The sequence below is a fragment of the Heterodontus francisci genome, chromosome 23 (assembly GCF_036365525.1).
Source record: "Heterodontus francisci isolate sHetFra1 chromosome 23, sHetFra1.hap1, whole genome shotgun sequence".
Taxonomy (NCBI): Eukaryota; Metazoa; Chordata; class Chondrichthyes; order Heterodontiformes; family Heterodontidae; genus Heterodontus; species Heterodontus francisci.
Window position 1 is genome coordinate 19,540,070 of NC_090393.1, and position 14,881 is coordinate 19,554,950.

Below are 14,881 nucleotides of genomic sequence, written 5' to 3' on the forward strand. Positions count from 1 at the left end.
ATGCATAATAGTCAGCTTGAAAAATCAGGCTGGTATATCAGCCACTTGATATGACAGAATTGAGGTTATCTACTGTGCCAAATTTTAGTTTAGTTTAGTTTAGAGATACAGCACTGAAACAGGCTCTTCGGCCCACCGAGTCTGTGCCGACCATCAACCACCCATATTATACTAATCCTACACTAATCCCATATTCCTACCACATCCCCACCTGTCCCTATATTTCCCTACCACCTACCTATACTAGGGGCAATTTCTAATAGCCAATTAACCTATCAACCAGCAAGTCTTTGGCATGTGGGAGGAAACTGGCGCACCCGGAGGAAACCCATGCAGACACAGGGAGAACTTGCAAACTCCACACAGGCAGTACCCAGAATAACATAGAAAACATGAAAGAGTGCTCTTCAACACTAAATAAAAGCAGAAACGCTGAAATTATCTAATAAATATACCAGTCACCTGTAACTTACACTAAAACAATGTGTATCTTTTCAGTTGAAATGCTGCACAACTGTGCTGTGCTATTCAATGAAACAAACACAAGAGGACGGTTTTTAACTCACTCAAAATCCTTTCACTTATAGAGAGTTAAAATCGGGGGCCAATAGTAGCCCAGTGAACATGCACTCTGATTGTGGCAGATCACTGTGCACAATAACCAAACTGCTAAAAAAAAAAAATGAAGTGAAATAAAAGCATCCCACATTCTCCGTTCACTTACTTAACAGGATATAGACAACACATAACAAAGGGCTGTTCTGATTACATTAATGTAGTTCAGTTCAATGGCAACAAAGCAGGCATTTTCAGTGTGCCCTACTCATACATTTCAGTAAAATATAGGAACCTTGTAAAACTATACTGCACACATACATTACACAAAAGCAGCAGATAGTTGTAAATTGTTATGTGCCTGGGATTCACAAAAGTTTCAAACTGTACATACACCCTTCTGATTGCATCACCAATCAACTGTTACCTAAATGTGTGCTCTGCTCCCTACCTGGATAGGTCATTTAGGAGGCTGAGTACGTCCTGCAGTGCGTCATTCCCTGCTGCTTGATTCCCACAGCACTCAGTAGCACGAGCAAGATGATTGGTCAACAGGCTTGACACTTGACGAGCTAACCCAGAATGGACTGCATTTGTTGATACACCTGGTTGGGGGCGGGGAAAGAAATGAAATATACACTGAAGACACCAGCAGCAATAAGTATAATTCAGCCTCTTGTACAAACTCCCAAATGCAACATGATGCAATTGTAGCACAGCCCAACATCCCAAAACAAATTGAAGGCTCACAAAGACTAAAGTTTTGATCTTGAACTGAAGGTATCCCATTTTAAGAAAAATCTGTAGACTCAGGTATCTGAGGGATGGCTGTAGTAAAAAATAAACCTGAAAGCCAGGAATAAACTGACTTTACCAAAGCTTGGCTTATACTTTATTTGGCAGGCAGGTATAGATTTACTTGTGTATTCTTGTGTATATAACTATAGCCCTGCCTGCTTTCACATGACTGGTTGACCTAGTCAGACAGTGGGACAGGCTGCTTCATATGGATGTCCACTTGGTCAAAGTATATTTTAACTGCTCTATGGAAGAACCCAAAGTTGCTCCCCAATCAAACTGTGGGTGAAGCACTTGTACCAGTCACGTGCATCAGTGTCAGCTCTTCATTCCACAGAACAGGAACAATTCTCAAGGCACTCTCTTTCCAGTTACCCAACATGGAACCTGGGAAATTGATCCTCCAACAGTAGGAAATAGATTGAAGTTACAAGCAGCCCTATACTTCAAACATGCAAAAGTGACCAGAGGCAACAAGCAAATTGGCCTCCACTACAAGGACATGGCCAGCAAAACTATGAAGTTGAAGGAAGGGAATAATGAGGTAAAACTATTAGCAGGGCCATCAAAAACAGATCAATGACCGTCTTGTATTACTAAAGTGCACTTCTCATTGAATCACACATAATCCTTTCACAAAATTACCAGGAATCTTTAACGTTTTGTTTTGAGTCACGGTCCATTGTGCAGGACACAAACCAAGGCCATATAGAGTCCAAGAGAAGACAAGGTCAATCAGGAACTAATAAATAACACTAAACTTGGGTTTTAATAGCTCGAAGATTGTAATGCATATAGGGTGGGAGCAGGGAGACAAAGCTCCATTTATGAATAACTCTCACCTTCTTCTTTCTCCCACTCTACACAGCGATTAGCCAGTACCTGGAAGGCAGCCCAAGCCATGGTAGCTACCTTCTGTTTCCTTGTCTGTTTCTCACTGGAGCTACTTTCTCGCTGACTCGTCAGGCTGCAGAGTCTGTCCATGAGCTGCACCAAGCCACTACGCACCAGGCATTTCTCCTCACTCCTAAACACACAGGAAAAAAGCTTTCTAGATATGCAAAAGAAACATCAGATAAGAAGCTGCAAGAAAGAATAAAATTCCTCGAACATTGTGATTAACAGCAGCTTACATTGCCAAACAAATCTTTTTGGGGTTCCTCAACTGTTTTCCTGGTTGTACAAGGTTCAATTACCTAGCCCTCAAACCAATAACTACACCTCTTAAATTAAATTTTTCCAATAATCTCCCTTCATGATGGTATACGGTTGCATGGCTTCCAATCCCTTCCATTGTGGCTATTCACAGGTCAACCTAACCAGTGACTGTTAACATACTACTTCATATTGAGGGGCATACAGGCAACCTCTGCTCTCATATCGTGCACGTTTTCTTTCCAACAGGAATAACTAGATAGAGATCAGGGATGGGAACTTTAGTTGATTTCCTCTGACCCTAGCAGAGATCAATTGTAGCTCCCCTACTGCCAGCCCAGCTGAGACCAACAAACCCAGCACACTCTGGTAATTTAAACAGTTGTTTTAAAACCATTTGGATTCAAAGTTCTTTATTAAAGGTGCATAATTGATAACTATTCAGGTTATGTAACCTGGTAGACTTCAGCTGCACGAGTGTCAGTACCATGCGCCTCAAGGAAGCATGCACAGTGTGCACTGGTATAAGCTCAGCCACCAAGGACACAATGGGCTGAATGGCCTCCTTCTGTGCCATAATTTTTCTATGGTTCTATGGTGCTCGATGACCTACATTGGCTCCCAGTCCAGCAACGCCTTAAATTTCTCATCTTTGTGCTCAAAACAGTGCATGGCCTTTCCCTACTCCACCCTCTCTCTACAACCTCCTCCAGGCCTACAACCCTCTATGATCTCTCCACTCCTCCAATTCTAGCCTCTAACACATCCCCAATTTCCAATACCTGAACAATGTTGGTTGTGCTTTTAGCTGCTTAGGCTCTATGTTCCAGAATTTCCTACCTAACCTCTCTCCTCCTTTAAGATGCCCCTTAAAACCTACCTTTGCCAAAGCTTTTGGTCATCTGTGCTAATACCTCTACGTGGCTCAGTGTCAAATTTTTGTTTGATAGCGCTCTTGGAAGGGCCTTGGGACGTTTTACATTAATGGTGCCATGTACATGCAAGTTATTGTTGTTGCTGTAAGTCCATGCAAAAGCTGAATGTATATTCAACAGATTTAAAAAAAGCATTACCGATCACAAAATTAAAAATGGCAAATACATGAACAGCACTAATTACATTTCAGATGTTCCACAGCACAATCAAGCGATACAGTTACATTCTGCTGTGCAATGAACTCCACCAGCTGGTAAGTTCTAGAAAAAAGCAGTCCGCTAATGACAATAACTGATCATATAGATGGATATATGAAACCATTTAAATTGTGATGATGCATTGAATTGTAGGTCAGATTAATTTAGGGCGAGAGCGCGCGGGGGGGGGCGCGGGCGAGAGCGCGCGGGGGGGGGCGCGGGCGAGAGCGCGCGGGGGGGGGGCGCGCGGGGGGGGGCGCGGGCGAGAGCGCGCGGGGGGGGCGCGGGCGAGAGCGCGCGGGGGGGGCGCGGGCGAGAGCGCGCGGGGGGGGCGCGGGCGAGAGCGCGCGGGGGGGCGCGGGCGAGAGCGCGCGGGCGAGAGCGCGCGGGGGGGGGGGGCGGGCGGTGGCGGACGGGAGCGCGCGCAGGAGAAAGCACGAAAATCAGTGTTACCATTCCTAACAGTGTCCTTATCACACTGAACAACAATATCACACCTTCATATGTATGAGAGAAAATCAGTATTAGAAAAGTAAGCATAGATATCACACTCAATAATGGTATCCCAATTGAAGTTTTCCACTCTATCAATTTCAATATTCTTAATTTCAAGTATCATTAGGTACTACTATCTATCTTGAACTGTGATGAACTGAAGTTGTTCGCAGACATTGACTACTTGTGCAAGCAAAAACAATGCCAGGTATGTCGCTAATTCAGTGTTCAAAAGAGGCAAAGTTAACAAATTAGTTTTCTCATTTGAAGTTTGTTCACAAAAATGCAAATTTTGTTGTTGTTTTGATTAAGATAAATTTCTATTGCCCTTACCTATTCCGAAACCTGCTCACCAGCCACCACCCCCCCACCACCAAAAAGTCTGGACACTCTTGGGATACAGCAAAGGCTATGGGCTCTGACAACATCACAGCAGTGGTGCTGAAAACTTGTGCTGCAGAAACAACTGTGCCCCTAATTAAGCTGTCCCTGTACCGCTCCAATACTGGTAGCTATCCGAGAATGGAGAAAATTGTCCAGATATGTCCTGTACACAAAAAAGTCAAATAAGTCTACTCTCAAGCTTCAGCAAAGTGACAGCACTGTCAATGACACCTTCCATCAAGCAGCACTTATCATAGAATCATTGAAAGTTTAAGGCACAGAAAGAGGCCACTTGACCCACTGTGTCTGTGCCAGCTGAAAAAAGATCCACCTATTCTAATCCCACCTTCAGGCTTTTTGTCCATAGCCCTGCAGATTACAGCACGAGGTGCATATCCAGACTCCTTTTGAACGAGTTGAGGGTTTCTGCGTCAACTACCCTTTTAGGCAGTGAGTTCCAGATCCCCACCCCTCTCTGGGTGAAAAAGTTTTTCCTCATCTCTCCTCTAATATTTCTACCAATCACTTTAAATCTATACCCCCTCGTCACTGACCTCTCAAAATTTTGTACATTGCAATCAGATCTCCCCTCAGCCTTCTCTGTTCCAAGGAGAACAACCCTAGCCTATCTAAACTTTCCTAACAGTTGCATTTTTCTAGTCTTGGCAACATCCTTGTAAATCTCTTCTGTACCCTCTCTAGTGCAATTACATCTTCTGTAATGAAGTGACCAGAACTGCACACATTACTCAAGTTGTGGCCTAACCAATGAGTTATACAGTTCCAGCATAACCTCCCCACTCTTTATATTCTATACCTCGGCTAACAAAGGAAAGGATTCCATATGCCTTCTTAACCACCTATCAATCTGTCCTGCTACCTTCAGGGATCTGTGGACCTTCAGTCCAAGGTCCCTCACTTCCTCTACACCAGTATTTTCCCATTAATCGTGTATTCCTTTGCATAGTTTGACCTCCCCAAATGCATCACCTCACACTTCTCCAGGTTGAATTCCATTTGCCGTTTTTCTGCCCATCTGACCAGACCTTCAATATCTTCCTGCAGCCTACAGCAATCCTCCTCGCTATCTACCAAACGGCCAATCTTTGTGTCGTCTGCAAACCTCTTGATCATGCCCCCTACATTTACGTCCAAATCGTTTATACCAAAAAAAACAGGGGATCCAGTACTGAGCTCTGCAGAATACCATTGGAAACAGCCCTCCAGTCGCTAAAACACATTCACCAATGCTTAGTTTGGGTTCTGCCAGGACCAGTTCCATATATGTGATTCCAGACAAAAGAGCAGAATTCCATAAGTGAGGCGAGAGTGACTGTCACTGACATCAAGGCAGCATTTTACTGAGTGTGGTATCAAGGAGCCCTAATGAAATTGAAGTCAATGGGAATCAGGGAGAAAACTCTCAGCTGCAGCGTCCTAGCGACCACAAAGGAAGATGGTTGTGGTTGTTGAAAGTCCATGACATCAATGCAGGAGTTCCTCAGGGGAGTTTCCTAGGTCCAACCATATTTAACAACTTCATCAATGACCTTACCTCTATTATAAGGTCAGAAGTGGGGATGTTCGCTGATTGCAGAGTGTTCAGTTCCATTCCCAACTTCTCCAGGGAACAAGAGGTTTGAGTCATAGATGAGATAAATTCAGAAAAGGAATGAGGGAAAATACATGAGAAACTAGAGAAAAATGTGGATTCAAGGCAACTGCAGGTATTAGCAGCAGAGACAGCTGAACAGATGGTAAAGTCCATGAGTTCCTTGCACTTGGTGGTGGTGATGAGGGTGGAGGGAACAAAGACACCTAAACCAATCTTGCTGCCAAACAAAAATATACCCTAGCTGGTGAGACCCACATAAGTAACTGTTTAATATGATGTCGCCTATGTTATTTGGAAATCATTTAAGTATACAGAGTATAACAAAGGTTAGGCTGATAGATAATTCATTTCCCAGTTCAATGAAATGCCATGAGAAGCACCCATTCCCTACCTGGTGTATGGTATAGTACAAAGGAGGCCGATGCTATTGGCACACGCTATAGGGTATCGGGCACAAAGTGAAACAACCGACGTCATGGTCTCGCCAAATGCCTCCTGAACCTGCTCCACCATCCCGCCACATGTAAGCTCTTCAATTCTGAGAGAACAGAAACACATACTTACCAATGGGAAATCATTATGTGACCGATGTAAAATAGCTTCCTTCCAATACCAGCATCTGAATTAAATTCTACTCATTAAAAAACTAACATCTTTTAAACTTATATGTTCACAAACTTGTACCAAACAGTTCTGTAAACCCAAGTATTTGTTTTGAAAACTTCACTTATCTGCTCTCTTATTCATCAACCTTGCTGGTGTCCTGAATCATGGTCTTCATGAGTGTGTTTTTAAAAAATTTATCAGGTGCCACATTGCTGGATTACACACCAGTAATCATTCAAAAATGTTTTTTGCCAGATAGGTAACCAAGGAGGGAAATGTGCGATTAATGGGATAAAATGGAACAAAAATAAATTGCATAAGAAAAGCAAAAAAGAATTTAAACATTTTAATATGAAATTGGGCAAGAAGAATGATACCTTCTCTCCTTAGAAAATTTTGCTTAAAACTTTTTTAAAATATTGTTTGACTGCAACCCTACAGGTAATAGGTTGGTGTCTCAGGGCTGCCCAGCATCACATTCAATAACCTCATTGTAGTAAGGTATGGTAGCTCTTGACCAAGAAGGAGCATCAAATGAAATTCATTGCATCGGATTGGGCTGGTGAGTAAACAGAGCCAACTCACTTTGTTGGAACTATGTCCCGCTCTGGACAATTATGGAGCAGCAATATTGACAGCCATTTGGAAAGTTCTCCCTGCACCTAAAGTTGGAGGAGGCATAGTGGCTGGTTACGCATAAAGCAAAGAAAATCGAGTGAGGGAGGAGGAAACGTGCAGACAATTAACAATAATACATAAAGATGACAATAGGGGAAGCAGTCCCAATCCAGGTCCTATAGCCCTAATTCAACAGCACACTTTGACAGGCCCAAGGATGATTGATAAGAAAAAAAATTGTGTTGGGACTAGCTCTGGAGATTGGGGCTGAGGCACATTACTGGAATAGAACAGAGGGACAGTTTCCATTCACCCAAAGTAACATCCCTCAACTTGAGTATAAAACAAGCTTTTTAACAAGAGATAGATGCACAGTACTCAGGGTTCATAACATGAGAAGAGAAAACAAAGTCATCGTGCTGCCATGTTCCAAAAGTTTACTTTCTCACTAAGTTTCTTTGTAAAGAACAAGCATTTTTTTTCCACCAACCAGACAGCATCTCACCTTGGTCCACCTTGAAGGACTGTGGTTACAGGTCCCACTAAATGAGTAACACCACCAACTCGGACTGCTGCTGTTAACAGCTCACGCATGTGTACCAGAGCCTGTTTCCTCGTGTTACCACGTCGCCACCGGGTCTGGGCAGCTAAAAGGAAACTGCTGCTCGACACCTAAAACAAAACAAGGTCATAACTTTCGATTGCTGTTTACGTAACTCTCAACAACAGCCTCTCCATCCTCATTTCATGGGGTCATGAAGAAAGTTTGCAACTTTACATCAGTAATGAATTACTGACATTGGCAAATGGCTGCACTGAAAGATCAATAGAAAGATGGTAATAAAATGCGCAACATAATTTAATCAAAAATTGATCATAAATGCTGGATAGCTAAGTCCTCAAGGTCAAAGATAAGAGTGTTTAGGCACATTTAAGGCAGTGAGATAATGGGCTGAGTTTAATGAGGCTCCGGCGTCGTGGCAGGGGAGCCTGGAAACTTCTTCCGGGACAGGCCTGCCACGACCCCCGACACAGAGAAGGGCCCGCCGCATTTTACCGGCAGCAGCAAGGCCTCGGTGTGGTCTGCCTTCATTTACATATTAAAATCAATGGAAAGAGGGTCGAAGGTACTGAAGGTGGGGTGGGGTGGGGGGGGGGGGGGGTGAAAAGTCGGCATATTAAAAAGTGGTTTTTGGGGGGGGGGGGGATAGGCCATTTTTATTTATGGTGATCTCGGTGGAGGGGATGTGAAAGGGGATTCTAAGTTTAAATAAAATTTTATGTACACTGTTCATCCAACAGGACCTTTAAAAATGTTAATTAAACTGCAGGGCTTGAAGCCCTTTAAAAATGGCACCGGCGCCTGCTTGGTGAGGCCAGACACTGTTGCTGGAGACGGAATGGCCGCTCCCCTACGTCATTGGTGGCAACCGCCCCACCCACTATTTATATGAGCCCCACATGGGGGCTCAGCGATGACGCATCCACGCCTGAAGGCCGCCGACTTCAAAGCACACTACCGCGATTTGCAGTGCACCAATAAAATTCAGCCCAATATGTATGATTACAGATGTACAGGAGCTGGTGGCATAATTGGAGTTAACAATGTTCAATTCAAGGAACAAAAACAGAAGAACGCAACTTCCATGAAATCATGTTTTAGCCTAATACTGCACCATAATTTCCAAAAGTTGATCCTACAACAGCTTCGCATATCAAATTATATTTTTTAGTAAGTCAATGCATTACATCTGAACATATAATTATGTACTTGTTCCTCACCTAATTCAGTTCATCTCAGAATTTTCCAATAATCTTGGAAATAAAGTATAATTACAAAGATAAATTTAGCACTTACAGCCTGGTCAGGATTGGTTCCAATGAAAGCAAAGAGCTGTCCTAGCAGTACACTATATGTTGGCTTGTCACGGCTATCCTCAATAGTCAGGGACTGAAGCAGAGTGAAGGAACTGCTCCGATGACTATTACCATGGCGTCTCCTGCAAACAAGAGACAAAAATCCTCACACATCTACAACATAGAAATTACCCTGGGCTATTAATGTATAATACTTAACAGGCTAAATATACCCCGATAGTAATTTCTAGACTTAAACATTTACGTCACTGAACATGTGTACCTGTTCAACATGTCCTCTTGAGCAAATCTAGCATTTTGAAAGATAAAACCTCTCCTCTCCAATCAAAAGCATCTAATAGGAATGAAAAATTTTGAGAGGGAGTCGAAACAGCGCTTTTTGTTCCAAGTAGTCTCCCACTATTTTTTTCTATATTCTTCCATTTTATTTTTTTTAAAATCCTATCCTACCCCAGCTTGACCCTCTTTCCCTCCAGCACCTTCAAAACAAGTGACCTCTAACGCCTAGAAGAACAAAGGCAGCAGTCTCACAGGAACACAACCACCTTCAAGTTCCCCTCCAAGTCGCACACCATCCTGACATGGAAATGTATTGCTGTTCCTTCACAGTTGCTGCATGTGTCCCGGAACTCACTAAGTAACTGCAACGTAGGGTGTATCTACACTGCACAGACTTCAACGGTTCAAGAAGGTGGCTCACTACCACCTACTCAAGAGCAAGAAACACCAGGTTTGCCAGCGACGGCCACAATGAATAAAAAAAACTGCTCAAATGATTTCACATGCATCTCAGAGTGGCTCAATTCACTTTCAGGCATGTCTGGGAGCATTGCAACCCTATAAGAATATAGTGCTGACCTATCCAGTCGGTAGTGAGTGTAAAAATCTTGAAGAAATGTTTTTCTTACATAAACAAGGGGAAAACTGAACAAAAAGCACTTTCGCCTGGAGACATTCTTTCTCCTTTAAGGTTCCATGCCCTTGATATCTCAGCTAAAATGTGGAAGTTTTATTACAAACCTTCTTTGGCTGATCCAACTTTATCATTTGGACTGAGCTTGTGAACTGTTGTGTTAAAAATAAGGCTGCGTTTGCTGACAACGCAACCACTAGACGGCGCAGTACTGGCACATGTTCAAAAGCAGCCTCATCCACTGAAATGTCACTGTTTGTGACGTCTCGGGCAGCTGCCAGTAATAAAAATGGCACTGCTCAATTTGTCACAAAAAAGAAATTAAACCCATCGCTGCGATCACTGCCTCCATCCCACCCCAACAGTACTCCGCACCCTCCTGCCATCGCGCTTCTCTTCGCCGCTCCATCCTGCTCGCCACTCGCTCCCTGCCGCCTTCCCTCAACCACTCGCTCTTGCTGCTTCCCTCCTCACGGCTGCTTGCTCCCCGCTTTGCTGCTTCAGCCGCTTGCTCCCTGCTCCCCCCCACCCCCCTAGCCACTCGCGCTGGGCATCGCCGCTTCCCCCATCTTGACCACTTGCTCCTACATCACCCCATCACCACTTGGCCGCTCGCTCGCCACCTTGCCGTTTCGGCAACTCATTCCCCGCACCACCGCTGCCGCCACCCCCACCACTTCTTCGGGTGGTGTGGTGAGGCCAGGAGCGAATGGCTGAGGCAGGACGCAGTGAGGCGGGGAGTGAGTGGCCGACGGGGGAAGCGGCGAGGGATGTGGGGAAAGTGGTGAGCTGTGCGGGGAAGCGGCGAGGCTGGGAGCAAGCGGCCAAGGGCAGGAAGCTGCGAGGGCAGACAGCAAGCAACCGAGGGGGGGAAAGCAGCGAGGCAGGATGGAGCAAGAAATTGAAAGCGACGATTGAAGCGGGAATGGCGGAGATAGCGGGGTACTGCTAGGGAGAATGGAGGTGGCGATTGCGGCTGTTGAGAGGGGAGGACGTCATTGCATGGGGACATCAGCAGGCGTGTGCGCGTATTCATACTGGCAAATATGTGCTTGCACTGATGATGCCTGTGATCGCTCTGCGCATACTCTGCGTTGTCAGGAGTCACCCGTAAAAATAAAGCCGACGTTGGTGACTGACATAGCAGAATTGGCAAGGCATGTGACTGGAGAACAGGATAATAGCTAGCAACTGATCAGTATAAGTGTAGCTTCAAAATTGCAGAAAAATAAACAGAAGTAGTGGTACTTGGGCCAGAGATTTGAAGCACATTAGATTACAATTCAAGTCTGCAGGCAGCAAATTAGAGCTAAGCCAACAGCGTGTACCCATCTACATGATGCACTGAAGCAACCTGCTAAGGTTCCTTCGACAGCACCTCCCAAACCTGTGACCTCTTACCACCTAGAAAAACAAGGGAAACACCACCAGTTACAAGTTCCCCTCCAAGTCACACACCATCCAATATATTGCTGTTCCTTCACTGTTGCTGGGTCAACTCCCTTCCCAACAGCCTAGGGTGTACCTGAACCACATGGACTACAGCTCATCACGACCTGCTCAAGGGCATTAGGGATGGGCAATACGTACAGGCCTCGCCCGCAACGCCCACATCCCATGAATAAAACAGATACATACACACAGCATGCATACTTAATCTACTGTGATTGTACTGTAATGCATACTCAATAATCAGAACTATACTTGGTGATGAGCAGGACTTACTCGAATTACCCAAATTTACTTAATTCTTTACCTCTGGTTGGCTCGTGTGAATTCTATATCCTCGTTTGCAATCATTTCCAGGTCAGAGGGTGCTGACATACTGCGCAGGAAGACAGGTTGGCGAACAGTGTGAGAAATCACCTTAGTTTCGGATGATGATTTACATGCTGGTAAATTAAGCAGGCATATATCAGAAAGACAAATGTACACTGAGTATTTATGCAAATAATTCGAGCAATTTGTGGTTTTTGTACTAGTTACTTAACTGGAACAAGTTATCATGCATTGAACTACCTAACCCATATTTTTACTCTTTTAAGCTTCCTGTGCCTGACCCCTGCCACCATTTCTCCCTTCCTAATAGACTGTCAAATTCCAAACAGTAGACAAAAGTAGTTTCTAACAGCACTCTGGAAGTTATTCAAATTGAAAATTCCTTTTTTTAAACATCTAGTTGAAATACACCACACTTATCAGCCAATACTATGCACCTAACACAAAGCAGTTTTTTCCCACTTTATAGTCAAGTGTAAGAAGTTGAAGATTGTTAAAAATATAGGTCATTAAATGTTATTTTACTCAAACAGCAAACTTGTTTTTTCACTAAGAAACCAGACACCCAAAGTTATCTGAACTGTTAAATTCAAGTGCTTACACAGCTATGACAAACTCAGATTAATACATCCACATTTTCAACCCCCGAATAGAAACATGCAAACTGCCAGTACCAACATTACATTGATGACAATTGTTTAGTATACGATTTGAGTTTGAAAGTGAATACAAAAAAAAAATATGTGATGCAGAAACAGACCAACTAGAATAGCAATGGCCCTTTTCATGTCCACCCTCTCAAGTCAACATCAGTACCTGGTGTGTCAGCTGGGGTTCCTGAAATACTCCTGGTTAAACCAGACTGTGCTGCTATGGTAACATGCAACAATAGCTCAGCCCGGTTCATCAGGCTTTTCACCAAAGCTTTCGTCTTTGCTAAAGAATGTGAAGATTTCGGCACCAAAGAGTTCACCTCCTGACCAAACTTCTCTCTGTAGAAAAGAAAATTTGCATTAAAAAATGGGTAAAAATAAACAGCACAAATAAATGTATTCTACTTGAAATTTAGTGCCATGGATATCAAAACACAAGGTTTTTTTTTATTCATTCATGGGATGTGGGCGTCGCTGGCCAGCATTTATTGCCCATCCCTAATTGCCCTCGAGAAGGTGGTGGTGATATGCCTTCTTGAACCGCTGCAGTCCATGTGGAGTAGGTACACCCACAGTGCTGTTAGGAAGGGAGTTCCAGGATTTTGAAGGAACGGCGATATAGTTCCAAGTCAGGATGGTATGTGGCTTGGAAGGGAACTTGCAGGTGATGGTGCTCCCATGCATCTGCTGCTCTTGTCCTTCTAATTGGTAGAGGTTGCAGGTTTGGAAGGTGCTGTCTAAGGAGTCTCGGTGCGTTGCTGCAGTGCATCTTATAGACGGTACACACTACTGTCACTGTGCATCGGTGGCGGAGGGAGTGAATGTTTGTGGATGGGTGCCAATCAAGGGGACTGCTTTGCCCTGGATGATGTTGAGCTTTTTGAGTGTTGTTGGAGCTGCACCCATCCAGGCAAGTGGAAAGTATTCCATCACACTCCTGAATTGTGCCTTGTAGATGGTGGACAGGCTTTGGGGAGTCAGGTGGTCAGTTACTAGCCGCAGGAATCCTAGCCTCTGGCCTGCTCTTGTAGCCAATGTATTTATATGGCTACTCCAGTTCAGTTTCTGGTCAATGGTAACCCCCCAGGATGTTGATAGTGAGGGAATTCAGCGATGGTAATGCCATTGAATGTCAAGGGGAGACGGTTAGATTCTCTCTCTTGTTGGAGATGGTCATTACCTGGCACTTGTGTGGCATGAATGTTACTTGCCACTTATCAGCCCAAGCCTGGATATTGTCCAGGCCTTGCTTCATTTCTACAAGGACTGAGTCGTCGTGAATGGTGCTGAATATTGCGCTATCAGTGAACATCCCCACTTCTGACCTTATGATTGAAGGAAGGTCATTGATGAAGCAGCTGAAGATGGTTGGGCCTCGGACACTATTCTGAGGAACTCCTACAGTGATGTCCTGGAGCTCAGATGATTGACCATCAACAACCACAACCATCTTCCTTTGCACCACGTATGAAACCAACCAGCAGAGAGTTTTCCCCCCGATTCCTATTGACTCCAGTTTTGCTAGGGCTCCTTGATGTCAAACTCAGTCAAATGCTACCTTGATTATCAAGGTTAGTCATTCTCACCTCGAGTTCAGCTCTTTTATTTATTTCTTTTCTTTTTAGAGATACAGCACTGAAACAGGCCCTTCGGCCCACCGAGTCTGTGCCAACCATCAACCACCCATTTATACTAATCCTACATTAATCCCATATTCCCTACCACCTACCTATACTAGGGGCAATTTACAATGGCAATTTACCTATCAACCTGCAAGTCTTTGGATGTGGGAGGAAACCGGAGCACCCGGCAGAAACCCACGCGGTCACAGGGAGAACTTGCAAACTCCACACAGGCAGTACCCAGAATTGAACCCGGGTCGCTGGAGCTGTGAGGCTGCGGTGCTAACCACTGCGCCGCCCCCATGTTTTTTTCCACGTTTGAACCAAGGCTGTGATGAGGTCAGGAGCTGAGTGGCCCTGGCGGAACCTAAACCCAGCGTCACTAAGCAGGTTATTGCGAAACAAGTGCTGCTTGATGGCACTGTTGACGACACCTTCTATCACTTCACTGATGATTGAGGGTAGACTGATGATGCAGTAATTGACCGGGTTGGACTTGTCCTGCTTTTTATATACAGGACATACCTGGCCAATTTTCCACATTGTTGGGTAGATGCCAGTGTTGTTGCTGTACTGGAACAGCTTGGCTAGGGGCGCGGCAAGTTCTGGAGCACAGGTCTTCAGTACTACATTCCCGGAATGTTGTCAGCGTCCATAGCCTTTGCAGTATCCAGTGC

General features: G+C 44.5%; 1 protein-coding gene across 1 annotated transcript in view; it reads right to left on the minus strand.

Moving 5' to 3' along the window:
• LOC137382906 (probable E3 ubiquitin-protein ligase HECTD4) overlaps positions 1 to 14,881 on the minus strand; it is a 361,123-nt gene that overhangs the window by 112,057 nt on the left and 234,185 nt on the right. Inside the window, exons 29-35 of the mRNA XM_068055483.1 lie at positions 12,746 to 12,921; positions 11,907 to 12,042; positions 9,218 to 9,359; positions 7,865 to 8,031; positions 6,527 to 6,673; positions 2,196 to 2,380; positions 1,007 to 1,160 (exon numbers count right to left, since the gene is read on the minus strand). Of these exons, the coding sequence (XP_067911584.1) occupies positions 1,007 to 1,160; positions 2,196 to 2,380; positions 6,527 to 6,673; positions 7,865 to 8,031; positions 9,218 to 9,359; positions 11,907 to 12,042; positions 12,746 to 12,921 (1,107 nt within the window). The remainder of the gene's footprint in view (positions 1 to 1,006; positions 1,161 to 2,195; positions 2,381 to 6,526; positions 6,674 to 7,864; positions 8,032 to 9,217; positions 9,360 to 11,906; positions 12,043 to 12,745; positions 12,922 to 14,881) is intronic.